General features: G+C 51.7%; 1 protein-coding gene across 2 annotated transcripts in view; it reads right to left on the reverse strand.

Moving 5' to 3' along the window:
• LOC132836041 (zinc finger protein Gfi-1-like) overlaps nt 1–20,937 on the reverse strand; it is an 88,714-nt gene that overhangs the window by 50,324 nt on the left and 17,453 nt on the right. Inside the window, exon 3 of one of the 2 annotated variants that reach the window (XM_060855273.1) lies at nt 17,603–17,857. The exons of the other annotated variant lie outside the window; for it this stretch is intronic. Coding sequence (XP_060711256.1) covers nt 17,603–17,857 — 255 coding nt within the window. The remainder of the gene's footprint in view (nt 1–17,602; nt 17,858–20,937) is intronic. 2 annotated transcript variants of the gene reach the window in all.

The raw sequence follows: 20,937 nt of genomic DNA on the forward strand, positions 1-20,937 counted from the left end.
CGAGCACCGAGCACAGAGCACAGAACAGAGCACAGAGCACAGAACACAGAACACAGAACACAGATCACCGAGCACAGAGCACAGAGCACAGGGCACAGAGCACAGGGCACAGAGCACAGAGCACAGGGCACAGGGCACAGAGAACAGAACACAGGGCACAGAGCATAGACCACAGAGCACAGAGCACAGGGCACAGAGCACAGGGCACAGAGCACAGGGCACAGGGCACAGGGCACAGAGCACAGGGCACAGAGCACAGGGCACAGAGCACAGAGCATAGACCACAGAACACAGGGCACAGAGCATAGACCACAGAGCACAGGGCACAGAGCACAGAGCACAGAGCACAGAGCACAGGGCACAGGGCACAGAACACAGAACACAGAACACAGAACACAGAACATAGAACACAGAACACAGAGCACAGGGCACCGAGCACAGAACACCGAGCACAGAGCACAGAGCACAGGGCACAGGGCAAAGGGCACAGAGCACAGAGCACAGGGCACAGAGCACCGGGCACCGAGCACAGAGCACAGAGCACAGAACACAGAACACAGAACACAGGGCACCGGGCACCGGGCACCGGGCACAAAGCACAGAACACAGAGCACAGAACACAGAACACCGAGCAAAGGGCACAGAACACAGGGCACAGGGCACAGAGCACAGGGCACAGAGCACAGGGCACAGAGCACAGAACACAGGGCACAGAACACAGGGCACAGGGCACAGGGCACAGGGCACCGAGCACAGAGCACCGAGCACCGAGCACAGAGCACAGAGCACAGAGCACCGAGCACAGAGCACAGAGCACAGAGCACAGAACACAGGGCACCGAGCACAGAGCACAGAGCACAGAGCACAGAACACAGAACACAGAACACAGAACACAGAACACAGAGCACAGAGCACAGAGCACAGAACACAGAGCACAGAACACAGAGCACAGAACACAGAACACAGAGCACAGAGCACAGAGCACAGAGCACAGAACACAGAACACAGAACACAGAGCACAGAGCACAGAACACAGAACACAGAGCACAGAACACAGAGCACAGAGCACAGAGCACAGAGCACAGAGCACAGAGCACAGAGCACAGAACACAGAACACAGAACACAGAACACAGAACACAGAGCACAGAGCACAGAGCACAGAACACAGAGCACAGAACACAGAGCACAGAACACAGAGCACAGAACACAGAACAGGGCACCGAGCACAGAACACAGAGCACAGAGCACAGAACACAGAACACAGAACAGAACACAGAACACAGAACACAGAGCACAGAACGCAGAACGCAGAACGCAGAACGCAGAGCGCAGAACGCTGAACGCTGAACGCAGAGCGCAGAGCGCAGAACACAGAGCATAGAGTACAGAACACAGAGCACAGAGCACAGAACACAGAACACAGAGCGCAGAGCACAGAGCGCAGAACACAGAACACAGAACATACAACACAGAGCACAGAGCACAGAACACAGAGCACAGAACACAGAGCACAGAACACAGAACACAGAACACAGAGCACAGAGCGCAGAACACAGAACACAGAGCGCAGAGCACAGAGCGCAGAACACAGAACACAGAACATACAACACAGAGCACAGAGCACAGAACACAGAGCACAGAACACAGAGCACAGAACACAGAACGCAGAGCGCAGAGCGCAGAGCACAGAGCACAGAACACAGAGCACAGAACACAGAACACAGAGCACAGAACACAGAACATAGAACACAGAACACAGAACACAGAACATACAACACAGAGCACAGAGCACAGAACACAGAACACAGGGCACCGAGCACAGAACACAGAGCACAGAGCACAGAACACAGAACACAGAACACAGAACACAGAGCACAGAGCACAGAACACAGAGCACAGAACACAGAACACAGAGCACAGAGCACAGAGCACAGAGCACAGAACACAGAACACAGAACACAGAGCACAGAGCACAGAACACAGAGCACAGAGCACAGAGCACAGAACACAGAACACAGAACACAGAACACAGAACACAGAGCACAGAGCACAGAGCACAGAACACAGAGCACAGAACACAGAGCACAGAACACAGAACAGGGCACCGAGCACAGAACACAGAGCACAGAGCACAGAACACAGAACACAGAACAGAACACAGAACACAGAACACAGAGCACAGAACGCAGAACGCAGAACGCAGAACGCAGAGCGCAGAACGCTGAACGCTGAACGCAGAGCGCAGAGCGCAGAACACAGAGCATAGAGTACAGAACACAGAGCACAGAGCACAGAACACAGAACACAGAGCGCAGAGCACAGAGCGCAGAACACAGAACACAGAACATACAACACAGAGCACAGAGCACAGAACACAGAGCACAGAACACAGAGCACAGAACACAGAGCACAGAACACAGAGCACAGAGCGCAGAACACAGAACACAGAGCGCAGAGCACAGAGCGCAGAACACAGAACACAGAACATACAACACAGAGCACAGAGCACAGAACACAGAGCACAGAACACAGAGCACAGAACACAGAACGCAGAGCGCAGAGCGCAGAGCACAGAGCACAGAACACAGAGCACAGAACACAGAACACAGAGCACAGAACACAGAACATAGAACACAGAACACAGAACACAGAACATACAACACAGAGCACAGAACACAGAACACAGAGCACAGAGCGCAGAGCGCAGAGCGCAGAGCACAGAGCGCAGAGCACAGAACACAGAGCACAGAACACAGAACACAGAACACAGAACGCAGAACGCAGAGCGCAGAACGCAGAACGCAGAACGCAGAACGCAGAACATAGAACACAGAACATAGAACACAGAGCACAGAGCACAGAACACAGAGCACAGAACACAGAGCGCAGAACGCAGAACGCAGAGCGCAGAGCACAGAGCACAGAACACAGAGCACAGAACACAGAGCACAGAGCACAGAGCACAGAGCACAGAACACAGAACACAGAGCACAGAACACAGAGCACAGAACACAGAACACAGAGCACAGAACACAGAGCGCAGAACATAGAACACAGAACATAGAACACAGAACACAGAACATACAACACAGAGCACAGGGCACAGAGCACAGAACACAGGGCACAGAACACAGGGCACAGGGCACAGGGCACAGGGCACAGGGCACCGAGCACAGAGCACCGAGCACAGAGCACAGAGCACCGAGCACAGAGCACAGAGCACAGAGCACAGAGCACCGAGCACAGAGCACGGAGCACAGAACACAGAACACAGAACACAGAACACAGAGCACAGAGCACAGAACACAGAGCACAGAACACAGAACACAGAGCACAGAGCACAGAGCACAGAGCACAGAGCACAGAACACAGGGCACCGAGCACAGAACACAGAGCACAGAACACAGAACACAGAACACAGAACACAGAGCACAGAGCACAGAACACAGAGCACAGAACACAGAACACAGAGCACAGAGCACAGAGCACAGAGCACAGAACACAGAACACAGAACACAGAGCACAGAGCACAGAACACAGAGCACAGAGCACAGAGCACAGAACACAGAACACAGAACACAGAACACAGAACACAGAGCACAGAGCACAGAGCACAGAACACAGAGCACAGAACACAGAGCACAGAACACAGAGCACAGAACACAGAACAGGGCACCGAGCACAGAACACAGAGCACAGAGCACAGAACACAGAACACAGAACAGAACACAGAACACAGAACACAGAGCACAGAACGCAGAACGCAGAACGCAGAACGCAGAGCGCAGAACGCTGAACGCTGAACGCAGAGCGCAGAGCGCAGAACACAGAGCATAGAGTACAGAACACAGAGCACAGAGCACAGAACACAGAACACAGAGCGCAGAGCACAGAGCGCAGAACACAGAACACAGAACATACAACACAGAGCACAGAGCACAGAACACAGAGCACAGAACACAGAGCACAGAACACAGAGCACAGAACACAGAGCACAGAGCGCAGAACACAGAACACAGAGCGCAGAGCACAGAGCGCAGAACACAGAACACAGAACATACAACACAGAGCACAGAGCACAGAACACAGAGCACAGAACACAGAGCACAGAACACAGAACGCAGAGCGCAGAGCGCAGAGCACAGAGCACAGAACACAGAGCACAGAACACAGAACACAGAGCACAGAACACAGAACATAGAACACAGAACACAGAACACAGAACATACAACACAGAGCACAGAACACAGAACACAGAGCACAGAGCGCAGAGCGCAGAGCGCAGAGCACAGAGCGCAGAGCACAGAACACAGAGCACAGAACACAGAACACAGAACGCAGAACGCAGAACGCAGAACGCAGAGCGCAGAACGCAGAACGCAGAACGCAGAACATAGAACACAGAACATAGAACACAGAGCACAGAGCACAGAACACAGAGCACAGAACACAGAGCGCAGAACGCAGAACGCAGAGCGCAGAGCACAGAGCACAGAACACAGAGCACAGAACACAGAGCACAGAGCACAGAGCACAGAGCACAGAACACAGAACACAGAGCACAGAACACAGAGCACAGAACACAGAACACAGAGCACAGAACACAGAGCGCAGAACATAGAACACAGAACATAGAACACAGAACACAGAACATACAACACAGAGCACAGAGCACAGAACACAGAGCACAGAACGCAGAACGCAGAGCGCAGAGCGCAGAGCACAGAGCACAGAACACAGAGCACAGAACACAGAGCACAGAACATACAACACAGAGCACAGAGCACAGAACACAGAGCACAGAACACAGAGCACAGAACACAGAGCACAGAACACAGAACACAGAGCACAGAACACAGAGCGCAGAACATAGAACACAGAACATAGAACATACAACACAGAGCACAGAGCACAGAACACAGAGCACAGAACACAGAACACAGAACACAGAGCACAGAACGCAGAGCGCAGAGCGCAGAGCACAGAACGCAGAACGCAGAACGCAGAGCGCAGAGCACAGAACACAGAACACAGAACACAGAACACAGAGCACAGAGCACAGAGCACAGAGCACAGAACACAGAGCACAGAGCACAGAGCACAGAACACAGAGCACAGAACACAGAGCACAGAGCGCAGAGCGCAGAACGCAGAACGCAGAGCGCAGAACATAGAACACAGAACATAGAACACAGAACACAGAACACAGAACATACAACACAGAGCACAGAGCACAGAACACAGAACTCAGAACGCAGAGCGCAGAACGCAGAACGCAGAGCGCAGAACATAGAACACAGAACATAGAACACAGAACACAGAACACAGAACATACAACACAGAGCACAGAACACAGAACTCAGAACGCAGAGCGCAGAACGCAGAACGCAGAGCACAGAGCACAGAACACAGAGCACAGAGCACAGAACACAGAGCACAGAGCACAGGGCACAGGGCACAGGGCACCGAGCACAGGGCACCGAGCACAGAGCACAGAACACAGAGCACAGAGCACAGAGCACAGAGCACAGGGCACAGAGCACAGGGCACAGGGCACAGGGCACAGGGCACCGAGCACAGAGCACAGAACACAGAGCACAGGGCACCGAGCACAGAGCACAGAACACAGGGCACAGAGCACAGAGCACAGAGCACAGAGCACAGATCACAGATCACAGATCACAGATCACAGATCACAGATCACAGATCACCGAGCACCGAGCACCGAGCACAGAGCACAGAGCACAGAGCACAGGGCACAGGGCACAGAGCACAGGGCACAGAGCACAGGGCAGAGGGCACAGAGAACAGAGCACAGAGCACAGAACACAGAGCACAGAGCACAGAGCACAGAGAACAGAGCACAGAGAACAGAGCACAGAACACAGAGCACAGAGCACAGAGCACAGAGCACAGGGCACAGGGCACCAGGCACAGAACACAGAACACAGAGCACAGAGCACAGAGCACAAGCACAGAGCACAGAACACAGAACACAGAACACAGAACACAGAACACAGAACACAGATCACCGAGCACAGAGCACAGAGCACAGGGCACAGGGCACAGGGCACAGGGCACAGACCACAGACCACAGGGCACAGAGCACCGAGCACCGAGCACCGAGCACCGAGCACCGAGCACAAAGCACAGAACACAGAGCACAGAGCACAGAGCACAGAACACAGAACACAGAGCACAGAGCACAGAACACAGAACACAGAACACAGAACACAGAACACAGATCACCGAGCACAGAGCACAGAGCACAGACCACAGGGCACAGGGCACAAAGCACAGAGCACAGAGCACAGGGCACAGAGCACAGGGCACAGAGCACAGAACACAGAACACAGAACACAGAACACAGAGCACAGAACACAGAGCACAGAGCACAGAACACAGAACACAGAGCACAGAGCACAGAGCACAGAACACAGAGCACAGAACACAGAACACAGAGCACAGAACACAGAGCACAGAACACAGAGCACAGAACACAGAACAGAGCACAGGCGACAGGGCACAGAGCACAGAGCACAGAACACAGAACACAGAGCACAGAACACAGAGCACAGAACACAGAACACAGAGCACAGGCGACAGGGCACAGAGCACAGAACACAGAACACAGAACACAGAGCACAGAACACAGAGCACAGAACACAGAACACAGAGCACAGGCGACAGGGCACAGAGCACAGAGCACAGAGCACAGAGCACAGGCGACAGGGCACAGAACACAGAGCACAGGCGACAGGGCACAGAGCACAGAGCACAGAGCACAGAGCACCGAGCACCGAGCACAGAACACATTACACAGAGCATAGGGCACAGGGCACAGGGCACCGAGCACAGAACACCGAGCACAGAGCACAGAGCACAGAGCACAGAACACAGAGCACAGAGCACAGAACACCGAGCACTGGGCACCGGGCACCGAGCACAAAGCACAGAGCACAGGGCACAGAACACAGGGCACCGAGCACAGAACACCAAGCACAGAGCACAGGGCACAGAGCACAGGGCACAGAGCACAGGGCACAGAACACAGATCACCGAGCACAGAACACAGAGCACAGGGCACCGAGCACAGGGCACCGAGCACAGGGCACAGAGCACAGGGCACCGAGCACAGGGCACAGGGCACAGAACACAGAGCACAGGGCACCGAGCACAGGGCACCGAGCACAAAGCACAGAGCACAGAGCACAGAGCACAGGGCACAGAGCACAGAACACAGAGCACAGATCACCAAGCACAGAGCACAGAGCACAGGGCACAGGGCACAGAGCACAGGGCACAGAGCACAGGGCACAGAGCACAGAGCACAGAGCACAGAGCACAGAGAACAGAACACAGAGCACAGAACACAGAGAACAGAGCACAGAACACAGGGCACAGGGCACAGAGCACAGGGCACAGAGCACAGAGCACAGAGCACAGAGCACAGAGAACAGAACACAGAGCACAGAACACAGAGAACAGAGCACAGAACACAGAGCACAGAGCACAGGGCACAGGGCACAGGGCACAGAACACAGAGCACAGAACACAGAGCACAGAGCACAGGGCACAGGGCACCAGGCACAGAACACAGAGCACAGAGCACAGAGCACAGAGCACAGAACACAGAACACAGGGCACAGGGCACAGGGCACAGGGCACCGAGCACCGGGCACCAGGCACCGAGCACAGAACACAGAACACAGGGCACCGAGCACAGGGCACCGAGCACAGAGCACCGAGCACCGAGCACCGAGCACAGGGCACAGACCACAGGGCACAGGGCACAGGGCACAGAGCACCGAGCACCGAGCACAGAGCACAGAACAGAGCACAGAGCACAGAGCACAGAACACAGAACACAGAACACAGATCACCGAGCACAGAGCACAGAGCACAGGGCACAGAGCACAGGGCACAGAGCACAGAGCACAGGGCACAGGGCACAGAGAACAGAACACAGGGCACAGAGCATAGACCACAGAGCACAGAGCACAGGGCACAGAGCACAGGGCACAGAGCACAGGGCACAGAGCACAGGGCACAGAGCACAGAGCATAGACCACAGAACACAGGGCACAGAGCATAGACCACAGAGCACAGGGCACAGAGCACAGAGCACAGAGCACAGAGCACAGGGCACAGGGCACAGAACACAGAACACAGAACACAGAACATAGAACACAGAACACAGAGCACAGGGCACCGAGCACAGAACACCGAGCACAGAGCACAGAGCACAGGGCACAGGGCAAAGGGCACAGAGCACAGAGCACAGGGCACAGAGCACCGGGCACCGAGCACAGAGCACAGAGCACAGAACACAGAACACAGAACACAGGGCACCGGGCACCGGGCACCGGGCACAAAGCACAGAACACAGAGCACAGAACACAGAACACCGAGCAAAGGGCACAGACCACAGGGCACAGGGCACAGAGCACAGGGCACAGAGCACAGGGCACAGAGCACAGAACACAGGGCACAGAACACAGGGCACAGGGCACAGGGCACCGAGCACAGAGCACCGAGCACCGAGCACAGAGCACAGAGCACCGAGCACAGAGCACAGAGCACAGAGCACAGAGCACAGAACACAGGGCACCGAGCACAGAGCACAGAGCACAGAGCACAGAACACAGAACACAGAACACAGAACACAGAACACAGAGCACAGAGCACAGAGCACAGAACACAGAGCACAGAACACAGAGCACAGAACACAGAACACAGAGCACAGAGCACAGAGCACAGAGCACAGAGCACAGAACACAGAACACAGAACACAGAGCACAGAGCACAGAACACAGAACACAGAGCACAGAACACAGAGCACAGAGCACAGAGCACAGAACACAGAACACAGAACACAGAACACAGAACACAGAGCACAGAGCACAGAGCACAGAACACAGAGCACAGAACACAGAGCACAGAACACAGAGCACAGAACACAGAACAGGGCACCGAGCACAGAACACAGAGCACAGAGCACAGAACACAGAACACAGAACAGAACACAGAACACAGAACACAGAGCACAGAACGCAGAACGCAGAACGCAGAACGCAGAGCGCAGAACGCTGAACGCTGAACGCAGAGCGCAGAGCGCAGAACACAGAGCATAGAGTACAGAACACAGAGCACAGAGCACAGAACACAGAACACAGAGCGCAGAGCACAGAGCGCAGAACACAGAACACAGAACATACAACACAGAGCACAGAGCACAGAACACAGAGCACAGAACACAGAGCACAGAACACAGAACACAGAACACAGAGCACAGAGCGCAGAACACAGAACACAGAGCGCAGAGCACAGAGCGCAGAGCACAGAACACAGAACATACAACACAGAGCACAGAGCACAGAACACAGAGCACAGAACACAGAGCACAGAACACAGAACGCAGAGCGCAGAGCGCAGAGCACAGAGCACAGAACACAGAGCACAGAACACAGAACACAGAGCACAGAACACAGAACATAGAACACAGAACACAGAACACAGAACACAGAACATACAACACAGAGCACAGAGCACAGAACACAGAGCGCAGAACGCAGAACGCAGAGCGCAGAGCGCAGAGCACAGAGCACAGAACACAGAGCACAGAACACAGAGCACAGAGCACAGAGCACAGAGCACAGAGCACAGAACACAGAACACAGAGCACAGAACACAGAGCACAGAACACAGAACACAGAGCACAGAACACAGAGCGCAGAACATAGAACACAGAACATAGAACACAGAACACAGAACACAGAACATACAACACAGAGCACAGAGCACAGAACACAGAGCACAGAACGCAGAACGCAGAGCGCAGAGCGCAGAGCACAGAGCACAGAACACAGAGCACAGAACACAGAGCACAGAACATACAACACAGAGCACAGAGCACAGAACACAGAGCACAGAACACAGAGCACAGAACACAGAACACAGAGCACAGAACACAGAGCGCAGAACATAGAACACAGAACATAGAACACAGAACACAGAACACAGAACATACAACACAGAGCACAGAGCACAGAACACAGAGCACAGAACACAGAGCACAGAACACAGAGCACAGAACACAGAACACAGAACACAGAGCACAGAACGCAGAGCGCAGAGCGCAGAGCGCAGAGCACAGAACGCAGAACGCAGAACGCAGAGCGCAGAGCACAGAACACAGAACACAGAACACAGAGCACAGAGCACAGAGCACAGAACACAGAGCACAGAACACAGAGCACAGAGCACAGAGCACAGAACACAGAGCACAGAACACAGAGCACAGAGCGCAGAGCGCAGAACGCAGAACGCAGAGCGCAGAACATAGAACACAGAACATAGAACACAGAACACAGAACACAGAACATACAACACAGAGCACAGAGCACAGAACACAGAACTCAGAACGCAGAGCGCAGAACGCAGAACGCAGAGCGCAGAACATAGAACACAGAACATACAACACAGAGCACAGAGCACAGAACACAGAACTCAGAACGCAGAGCGCAGAGCGCAGAGCGCAGAGCACAGAACACAGAACACAGAACACAGAGCACAGAACACAGAACACAGAACGCAGAACGCAGAACGCAGAGCGCAGAGCGCAGAACGCAGAACGCAGAGCGCAGAACGCAGAACGCAGAGCGCAGAGCGCAGAACGCAGAGCGCAGAACGCAGAGCGCAGAGCGCAGAGCACAGAACACAGAACACAGAACACAGAACACAGAACACAGAGCACAGAGCACAGAACACAGAGCACAGAGCACAGAGCACAGAACACAGAGCACAGAACACAGAGCACAGAGCGCAGAGCGCAGAACGCAGAACGCAGAGCGCAGAACATAGAACACAGAACATAGAACACAGAACACAGAACACAGAACACAGAACATACAACACAGAGCACAGAACACAGAGCACAGAACACAGAGCACAGAACACAGAGCACAGAACACAGAACGCAGAGCGCAGAGCGCAGAGCGCAGAGCGCAGAGCACAGAGCGCAGAGCACAGAACACAGAACACAGAACACAGAGCACAGAACGCAGAACACAGAACGCAGAACACAGAACACAGAACACAGAACACAGAGCACAGAGCACAGAACATAGAACATAGAACACAGAACACAGAACACAGAACACAGAACATATAACACAGAGCACAGAGCACAGAGCACAGAGCACAGAACACAGAGCACAGAACACAGAGCACAGAACACAGAACACAGAGCGCAGAGCACAGAACACAGAGCACCGAACACAGAACACAGAACGCAGAACGCAGAACGCAGAACGCAGAGCGCAGAGCGCAGAACGCAGAACGCAGAATGCAGAGCGCAGAACATAGAACACAGAACACAGAGCACAGAACGCAGAACACAGAACGCAGAACACAGAACACAGAACACAGAACACAGAGCACAGAGCACAGAACATAGAACATAGAACACAGAACACAGAACACAGAACACAGAACATATAACACAGAGCACAGAGCACAGAGCACAGAGCACAGAACACAGAGCACAGAACACAGAGCACAGAACACAGAACACAGAGCGCAGAGCACAGAACACAGAGCACCGAACACAGAACACAGAACGCAGAACGCAGAACGCAGAACGCAGAGCGCAGAGCGCAGAACGCAGAACGCAGAATGCAGAGCGCAGAACATAGAACACAGAACATAGAACACAGAACACAGAACACAGAACATACAACACAGAGCACAGAGCACAGAGCACAGAACACAGAACACAGATCCTAAGATCCTAATCATTAGTCTATCGGATGAAGGAAGAGTCCCAGTGCCTGGGGAATTCTGCACTCGGTCATACTGTATCTATTGGCTATTACTTTCCTATCACTCAGCCCAGGATGTACAGTTGCTACAGTCCATCTTGTGCCCTAGCCAATAACCTTCCTGACAAGTCTGTTCTGTTGAATGCCTCTTGGAAATCTCCATCATTAGCAATACCCTCATGGTCCCTTTCTATCAACTTCAAAACGCTTCAGCCAACTGGTTGAAGAAGACTCCTCCTTAGAAATCCATTTTCTGGATTAGTGATGCTGGAAACCAGGTTCTGGATCAGTGGTGCTGGAAAAGCACAGCAGTTCAGGCAGCATCCGAGGAGCAGGAACATGCAGCATTTCTGATGAAGGGCTTTTGCCTGAAACATGGATTTTCCTGCTCCTCGGATGCTGCCTGAACTGCTGTGCTTTTCCAGCACCACCAATCCAGAATCTGGTTTCCAGCATCTGCAGTCATTGTTTTGACCCTTTAGAAATCTATGTTGACTCTACCTTTTGCCTTGGGATTATTAATTCGATCCCGGATGATTGCTTCTAGAGGTTCCCTCCTCACTGCTTTTAGGTCTGGAGCTTTTCCACCCCCTGAACATAAAGTGATTGCTCTGTAACTGTGGTGATTAATCTAACCACCTTCCTTGAACAAGACCATTTGCAGTTCTCCAGTCTTCCGGCACCTCCCCCAGGGAATTCTGACAGATGATTCAGTCACAAAGCCCACAGTAACTCAGGGAGATTCTGTTCCTCATTGACCCGGACCCTCTGTATTGGTGGAGAATGTAACTGGAAGGGACTGGCTGGTACAGTGGCTCAGTGGTTAGCACTGCTGCCTCACAGCGCCAGGTTCGATCCCACCCTCGGGCGACTGACTGTGTGGAGTTTGCACATTCTCCCAGTGTCTGCGTGGGTTTCCTCCGGGTGCTCCGGTTTCCTCCCACAGTCCAAAGACGTGCAGGTTGGTACGGATTGGCCAGGGGAAATTGCCCGTAGTGTACACGGATGTGTAGGCTAGGTGCAATAGCCAGGGGGGAATATAGGGGAATGGGTCTGGGTGGGTTACTCTTCACAGGTTCAGTGTGGACTGGTCGGGCCGAAGGGCCTGTTTCCACGCTAATAAAATTCCACTCAATCACAACTCTATCCAACGCTGAGTTTGAGGTCACTGACAGCCTGTCACTAACAAAGCATTAATCCCAGGGCTGATGACCACTGTTTATTGTTGGGCTCAGTGAGTGAGTGAGTCCAGTTCTGAAGTAATTGCCCAGAGGCACAAAGCTAACCAACAGGCTGATCACCAAACTAGACCCACCCTATTTCCCTGCTCTCAGCCCACAGCCTCCTGTGCCCATCAGCTGTTTCTTCAATGTCACCAGAATAGCTGCCTCCACCATCCTCTCTCAGATCCCCTCGAAACTATTTACTCCTCACCTTCGACGTTCACCCTCTGGGCTTGGACATACCTCCCTTGGGAATGGGATTGTCATGGTCTGCTCTGTCTATGATTCACAATGTAGTATACCTCAATCAGATCACCCATCCCCAGCCCCCCTCTGTCCCACGGAAAACCGATACAGCCTCCTCATATCTGAGCCTTTCCACCCATTAGAACATTCCGGTGAGTCTCCCGGACTCCCTCACCAATGCAATCACACAGTGTGGAGACCAGAACTGCACACAGCGTTTCATTCAGAGTCAACCCAATGTTTTATAGAGTTGAACCAAGACTTCCTTGCTGTTAAATGTCACACCCTGGGTAATGAAGGTCACATGTCCTTGACAGCAGCCTGTCCACTGTTCTCTACACCTTCAGTAAACCCCTTTCCCCTTGTTCCTCAGTACTCCCTACCATTCATTGTGGACATCCTGTCCTTATTAGACCTCCCCAAAGTGCATCACCTTGCACCGATCAGGATTAGGTTCCATCGTCCATTGCTCTACCCTGTTATCCAGCTGGACAATGTCAGACTGGAACTTGAAAACTGTAGATAACTATAGTCATACCTCGGGCGGCACGGTGGCACAGTGGTTAGCACTGCTGCCTCACAGCGCCAGAGACCCGGGTTCAATTCCCGCCTCAGGCGACTGACTGTGTGGAGTTTGCACGTTCTCCCCGTGTCTGCGTGGGTTTCCTCCAGGTGCTCCGGTTTCCTCCCACAGTCCAAAGATGTGCGGGTCAGGTGAATTGGCCATGGGAAATTGCCCGTAGTGTTAGGTTAGGGGTATGGGTGGGTTGCGCTTCGGTGGGTCGGTGTGGACTTGTTGGACCGTAGGGGCCTGTTTCCACACTGTAAGTAATCTAATCTTAAATAACACCCCCCATTTTATTGTCATTTTACTAATTATACTTGCTACGTGCAAGCCATTAATGTAAGTAACAAACAGGCAGGGTCCCAGTGCCCATCCCTGTGGTACACCAATGGCTTCCAATCCCAATAACACCCCACCACCATCACCCTCTATCTCCTGTTTACCAGCCAATGTCGGACGCAGTTTGCTGACTTGTCTTGGATCCCCTGGGCTCTCACCTTGTGGATCAGCCTTCCATGTGGGAGGCTTGTCAAAGGCCTAACTCAATGCAATTAGGTCAAAGATCCCACACCACCAGGTTAGAGTCCATCAGGTTTATTTGGAAGCACTAGCTTTCGGAGCGACGCTCCTTCATCAGGGGGAGCAGGATCACGGGACACAGAATTTAGAGCAAACGTCACAGGGCCATCCACTGATGTGATGTATTGAACAAACGTAGGTTGCTGTTAAGTCTTTCACCTTTTGGAATGAGTTGCAGGTTCCATGTCAAATTTTAGAGATAGCTAAAGGTTTTATAAAATAAAAGGTGACATCTCAGCTCAGAAATGTGATTGGGAAGACATTCTGGGATTTACTTATTAATGAACTGAAACTTGCATTGCCATCCTTTTAGAGATAACATTAATCTAGGTTTGTTCAATATGTCACGTCAGTGTACAACACTATGATGCTGTGTCCCGTGATCCTGCCCCACAACTACCTGATGAAGGAGCGTCGCTCCGAAAGCTAGTGCTTCCAAATAAACCTGTCGGACTCTAACCTGGTGGTGTGGGATTTGTAACTTTGCCCACCCCAGTGTAACACCGGCTCTTCCACATCAATTCAATTAATCAGACAGGATCTCCCTATAACACAGTGCGGCACAGTGGCTCAGTGGTTAGCACTGCTGCCTCTCGGTGCTTGGGACCCAGGTTCGATTCCACCCTCGGGCGAGTGTCTGTGTGGAGTGTGTACATTCTCCCCGTGTCTGTGTGGGTTCCCTCCCACAGTCTGAAGATGTGGAGGTTAGGTGAATTGGCCATGCTAATTGTTCAGGGATGTGCAGGATAAGGGTATCAGTCAGGGGGAATAGGGAATGGGTTGGGATGGGATACTCAGTGTGGACTTGTTGGGCTGAAGGGCCTGTTTCCACACTGTAGGCATTCTATGCTGACTATCTTTGATCAATCCCTGCTTTTCCAAGTGTTGAATAATCCCATCTCTCAGTATTGTTTCCAATAATGTCCCTCCCACTGCCACCAGACTACCTGCTCTGTCATTCCCTGGCCTATCCCTGCTGCCTGACTTGTACAATGGAGCCACATTAGCTACCTCCCTGTCGTCTGGTGACCGTCTGTGGCCACTGAAGTCGGAAATATCCCTGTCAGGTTCTCAGAAATCTCCCCCTTCACATCCAGTCCACCCGGCTATATCGCTCGTCAGGCCCTGGGGATTTACACACCTTCCTGCCTGCTGAACCAGCTAATACACCCTCTTTATTAATCTCAACACATTCTCGAACCTCGCCATCCCACCTGGAATCCCCGGCTCCAGTCTCCTTCTCCTTTGTGAATAAAGGTGGGAAGTGTTTGTTTAAGATCGCACCACTGGCTCCGCGTACAGGTTACCTCCCCTGGGTCCCTCACAGGGTCCCACCCTTGCCCTGCGAATCCTCCTCCTGTTAATGTACTTATAAAAAGCCTTGGCGTTTTCTTAATACCGTATATTTTGAGGTCCTTATGCCTCCCTGATTTCCTTTAACAGCAAGCCCCTGCACTGTCTATATATCTGAGGGCCCTCCTCTGTTTATAACGTGCTGTACCTGATCTCTGCTTCCTTCCTTTTGCTGACTAAACTCTTGACATACCAGGGTTCCCTGGGCTCAGTCTCGCCAAGGGGACACACTGGCTCCGAGCTCGCACAGCGCTATTTTGAAAAAGCTCCCACCTCCCTAATTTGCAAGTGGTCTAGGTTTGCCAGATCCTGCCCCTAATGATGTTGAAATCTACACACTGGCACAGAAGACTCAACACTTTAACGATTCCACCCTGATAAGGGTGATCCCAGGAACTGTTAGCAAAGCTGAAATCTTCTCCACCTATTACCCCTTCTATATATTGCCTACATATTTGTTCTTTCATCTCCCTCTGACTGTTGGGAGGCCGGAACAATAATCCCAGCAAGATAGTCACCTCCTTTATTATTCCGCTCCCATCACAAGTGAAGGAGTTGCCTGTGAGGAGTCGGCATTCCTCACTGCCCATGCCCAGCTCTCTCTGCCTGATGATGCTCTGAGAGGATTTACCATTCGTTGTATAATCTGCACCTGAATTTGATCTTTCATCACCTGACGTTTGTCCATTTGCCATTTCTCTGTGTAAATCTACCATCTCTTGATGTCCTCCTGGATCCGTTGACACTGTCTGGCACTCCAACAATTTTGGTGAAATTACAAGACAGATAGACGATTGGCTAACTAATGGGAGACAGAGAGTGGGGGTTAGGGGGCATTTTCATCCAGCACCGCGTGGAGGTGCCCCAGGGGTCAGGGACTGGGGCTACAGTTACTTCCAAGATACAGTAATGATTTTACTGAGGAACGTGAATATACTGTAGCCACGTTTGCAGTTGGTGAGCAGTGACAATGACACAAAGAGTCTGCAGTTGGATGGAGACAGGGTGAACACATGGAACATAATGTGGGTAGATGTGAGATTGACAGCAAGGATGTTATTGCAAGGCAGAAAGACTTCAGAAAGTTTCAGCGCTGAGGGATTTGGGAGAGCCATTGAATACATCACAAATATTGACCATCCAATTTCAACCCAAAACAGAAAAGACAAAAGGAATGTTTGCCTTTATTTCAAAGGGAGTAGGGTTTAAAAATAGGGAGGTCTCACCAAAACTGTACCAAGACCTAGTCAGACAGTTGGAAGACTGTGAACAATTTTAGGCTCTGGAATTTGCAGCATTGGAGACTCCCTGGAGAAGGGTCATGGTTGATGCTGAGCATGGAGGGATTGTTTTGGGAGGACAGGTTTGGGGGGAGCTTGGAACTCCAGCCATGGAAGATGAGAGGTGACCTTATTGACACCTTTCAGATTTGTAGGGGATTTGACAGGATCGATGTGAAGACCCTTTGTGGGAGGGTTGAGAAGAGGCAGGGCCTGAGTTAGGACAGAGACATTGTGCTCCCAGAGGCTAGTGAAGCTGTGTAATTGGGCTGGTCACAGGATATTCAAGGCTGAGGTAGACGGGTTTTTGAACTGTCAGGGAGTGAAGGGCTTTGGAGTAAGGGGAGGGAGGTGGAGTTGGGGGTTTTCAGATCCATGATGACCTCATGGAATGGTGGGGCTGATGGGCTGAATGGCCAACTGCTGCTACTAGGTTTATGGAGCTTCCCACTGGTGGCTACTGCTTTGGAGAAGGAGTTTGAATGAACCAAGGGCACAAACTACAGGAAGCTCTGAAGTTTATAAAAACCTACCAGATGAAGAGACAGATGCCCAGATGTTCTGCACTGGGCTCTCGCACTTCCCTGTCTCTGGACCATGAGGATTTGTGAAGATCTCTCGCCCATTGATTGATCCATTGTTTATCTGAGGTGTCCTCCAACAGCCAAACTCTGACCCTTGCCCCAGGCTGTCCTTCTCAATGGGATTGACAATCCGGGCGGGATCCAGACATTTGATCAAGGATTCTGACGTTCCTTGGGGCACAGGCTTCTGTTTGTCAGCTCGCCCTGAAGACAAAGAAGGAGAGAGGCAGAGTCAAGGAGGTTGGAGATGGGGTGGTGGGCAATGAGTGTTAGCACAGCAGACAGTGTGACAGCAAAACTGGGCAACGAGGGAACCAGGCCAGATTTGTGACCCCGTGTGTCCTGGGTCCGGGTGGAGAGCAGTACTTCGATGGGTCTTCAGGACATGGGTCAACCACAGGGTCAGTCACTGCTCATTCCTCATGCTGACTTGGAGGGGTGGGTGGTGAGGGAATATCTCCTTCTGTAGACGACGTGTCAAGGTGCAGCCACATTGAGCTGCACGATATCTGAGTGCTGGCTTGGCTCCACAAAAGGGGGTAGAGTTTGGAGTTGGTCCTGAGCAGGGCAGGCAGGTAATGGTGGCCTACCCTGTGGGCAGGAAGCGAGAAACCAGGAAGGAAGAATAGGCCGTTCGGCCTTCCAAGCCTATCCCACACTCAGTATGATCACGGTTGATCCCCTACCTCAATGCCATACCCTTTGATGCCTTTAACATTGAAAAATGTAGCTGTCTCAAATATATTCAGGGTCTTTGGCTTTTGTGGTGGCGAATTCTACAGGTTAACTAATCTTTGAGTGAAATATGCTTTCCTCGCTTCAGTGGGAAATGGCCTACTCACTATCTTGTGACTGCGTCCCCTTGCGTCTGCAGTCAGGGAGAGTGTCCTCCCCGTATCTAGTCTGTCCAGCCCATTTAGAAAGGTTGATGTTTCAATCAGATCCCCTCTCATTGTTCTCCATTTGAGCCAATACAGACCCAGCTGAACCAATCTCTCCCCATGAGACAGACCTGCCATCCCTAGTGTTAGCCGAGTGAAACTTCCCCTCCACGTCCTGTTTGGCAAGGATATCCTTTCTGAGGGAGAAAGTGAGGTCTGCAGATGCTGGAGATCAGAGCTGAAAATGTGTTGCTGGAAAAGCGCAGCAGGTCAGGCAGCATCCAAGGAACAGGAGAATCGACGTTTCGGGCATAAACCCTTCTTCAGGAATCTTCAGGATTCCTGAAGAAGAGCTTATGCCCGAAACGTCGAATCTCCTGCTCCTTGGATGCTGCCTGACCTGCTGCGCTTTTCCAGCAACACATTATCCTTTCTGAAGTCAGGGAGGACCAAGACAATACATAATACTCCAGGGCCAGTCTCACCAAAGCCCTGTATAACTGCATAAAACACGTTACTTCTGAACTCAAATCCCCTTGTCGTAAGGCCCACATAACTTTGGCCTTATCCTTTCCATGGCCTACCTACCTCCATTGACTGTCGCGCAAAGATACCCACAATCCTTTGTGTCAGCAATTAACCAAGACTCTTCCTTCCTGTTTCTCACACCTAGTATATCACTTCACCTAAGGCCATGTTATCCTGCATCTGCCACGTGTCTGTCCACACATCCAATGTCGTCTAAGCCTACCTTGAAGCCTCCTTTGCATCCTCCTCACAACTCACAATCCTTCCTAATTTTGTGTCGTCAACGAATTTGGAAATATTGCAATTGGACCATCCATCCAGGTTATACAGAAATGTCGTGAATACCTGGGGCCCAAGCAGTAGCCTGCAGTACCATCCTGGCATCTAAGGCTGTGTTGCTGGAAAAGCACAGCAGGTCAGGCAGCATCCGAGGACAGGAGAATCGATGAAGGGCTTATACCCGAAACGTTGACTCTCCTGCTCCTCGGATGCTGTCTGACCTGCTGTGCGTTTCCAGCCCCACACTCTCCCCTCTGATCTCTGACATCTGCAGCCCTCACTCCCCCCCAGTACCCTATTAGCTATTGCCAGCCCTTCACAGAGAGCCTTGTTTGTTCTCACGCTCTGTCTCCAGTCTGCCACCCAATCAGTGCCAATACTTGACACCGTCTCCCATGGAAGGTTAATTTGCCCACTGGCCTCTTATGTAGGATCTGATTAAAAGTCTTCTGGAATTCCAAATGTACCTGGCCAAAGGTACTCCTAGTTACAACCTCAAAATAACTCTAGTAGATTTATTAAGCATGATTTGTCTTTCATCAACTCGTGCTGCATTTATCTAATCCTGTTAATACTTACCAAACATTCTGTTATGTCTCTCCAAATACACGCCAGCATTTCCCAACCATTGACATTATCCTGTAATGCCTGATAGTGTTCTCTCTCCCTCCCTATTTAAACAGCGCAGTGCCATTTGCCACTCTCTAATCCCACACTGAACTGCTGCAGAGCCCAGTAAATTCTGGAAGACCACACTGATTTATCCAACCTTTCGATGTCCGTTTCCATGCGTGCCGAGGGATAGATGTTATCAGGCTGTGGTAATGCGACAGCCTTCAGCCCCATTGATCCCTTCCACCATTTCCTTACGAATACCGATCTCCATCAAACCCACCCTCTCATTAGGCCCTTCATCCATCAGCCGTTTGGCAGGTAATTTATTCCGACTTTCGTGAAGACAGAACCAAAACCTGTGCTCAATTCTTTTGCCATTTCCGTGTTCCCTTATCATTTCCTCAACTTCTGATTGTTAGAATTTATTTTTAATGATCTTTTTGTCCACAGATTTAGAGAAGCTTTTACACTCAGTTTTCATATTGCTGCAATTTTACTCCTGTACACTCATTTTGCCCCGTGGACCGATCTTTTGGCCCCTCACCATGGATCCACATCACCGTGGATACATGTCACCGTGGATACATGTCACCGTGGATACACGTCACCGTGGATACATGTCACCGTGGATACACGTCACCGTGGATACACGTCACTGTGGATACACGTCACCGTGGATACATGTCACCGTGGATACATGTCACCGTGGATACATGTCACCGTGGATACACATCACTGTGGATACACATCACTGTGGATACACGTCACTGTGGATACATGTCACCGTGGATACATGTCACCGTGGATACACGTCACTGTGGATACACATCACTGTGGATACACATCACTGTGGATACATGTCACTGTGGATACATGTCACCGTGGATACACATCACTGTGGATACATGTCACCATGGATACACATCACTGTGGATACACATCACTGTGGATACATGTCACCGTGGATACATGTCACCGTGG

Source organism: Hemiscyllium ocellatum, chromosome 45 (assembly GCF_020745735.1).
Source record: "Hemiscyllium ocellatum isolate sHemOce1 chromosome 45, sHemOce1.pat.X.cur, whole genome shotgun sequence".
In the NCBI taxonomy this organism is placed as follows: Eukaryota; Metazoa; Chordata; class Chondrichthyes; order Orectolobiformes; family Hemiscylliidae; genus Hemiscyllium; species Hemiscyllium ocellatum.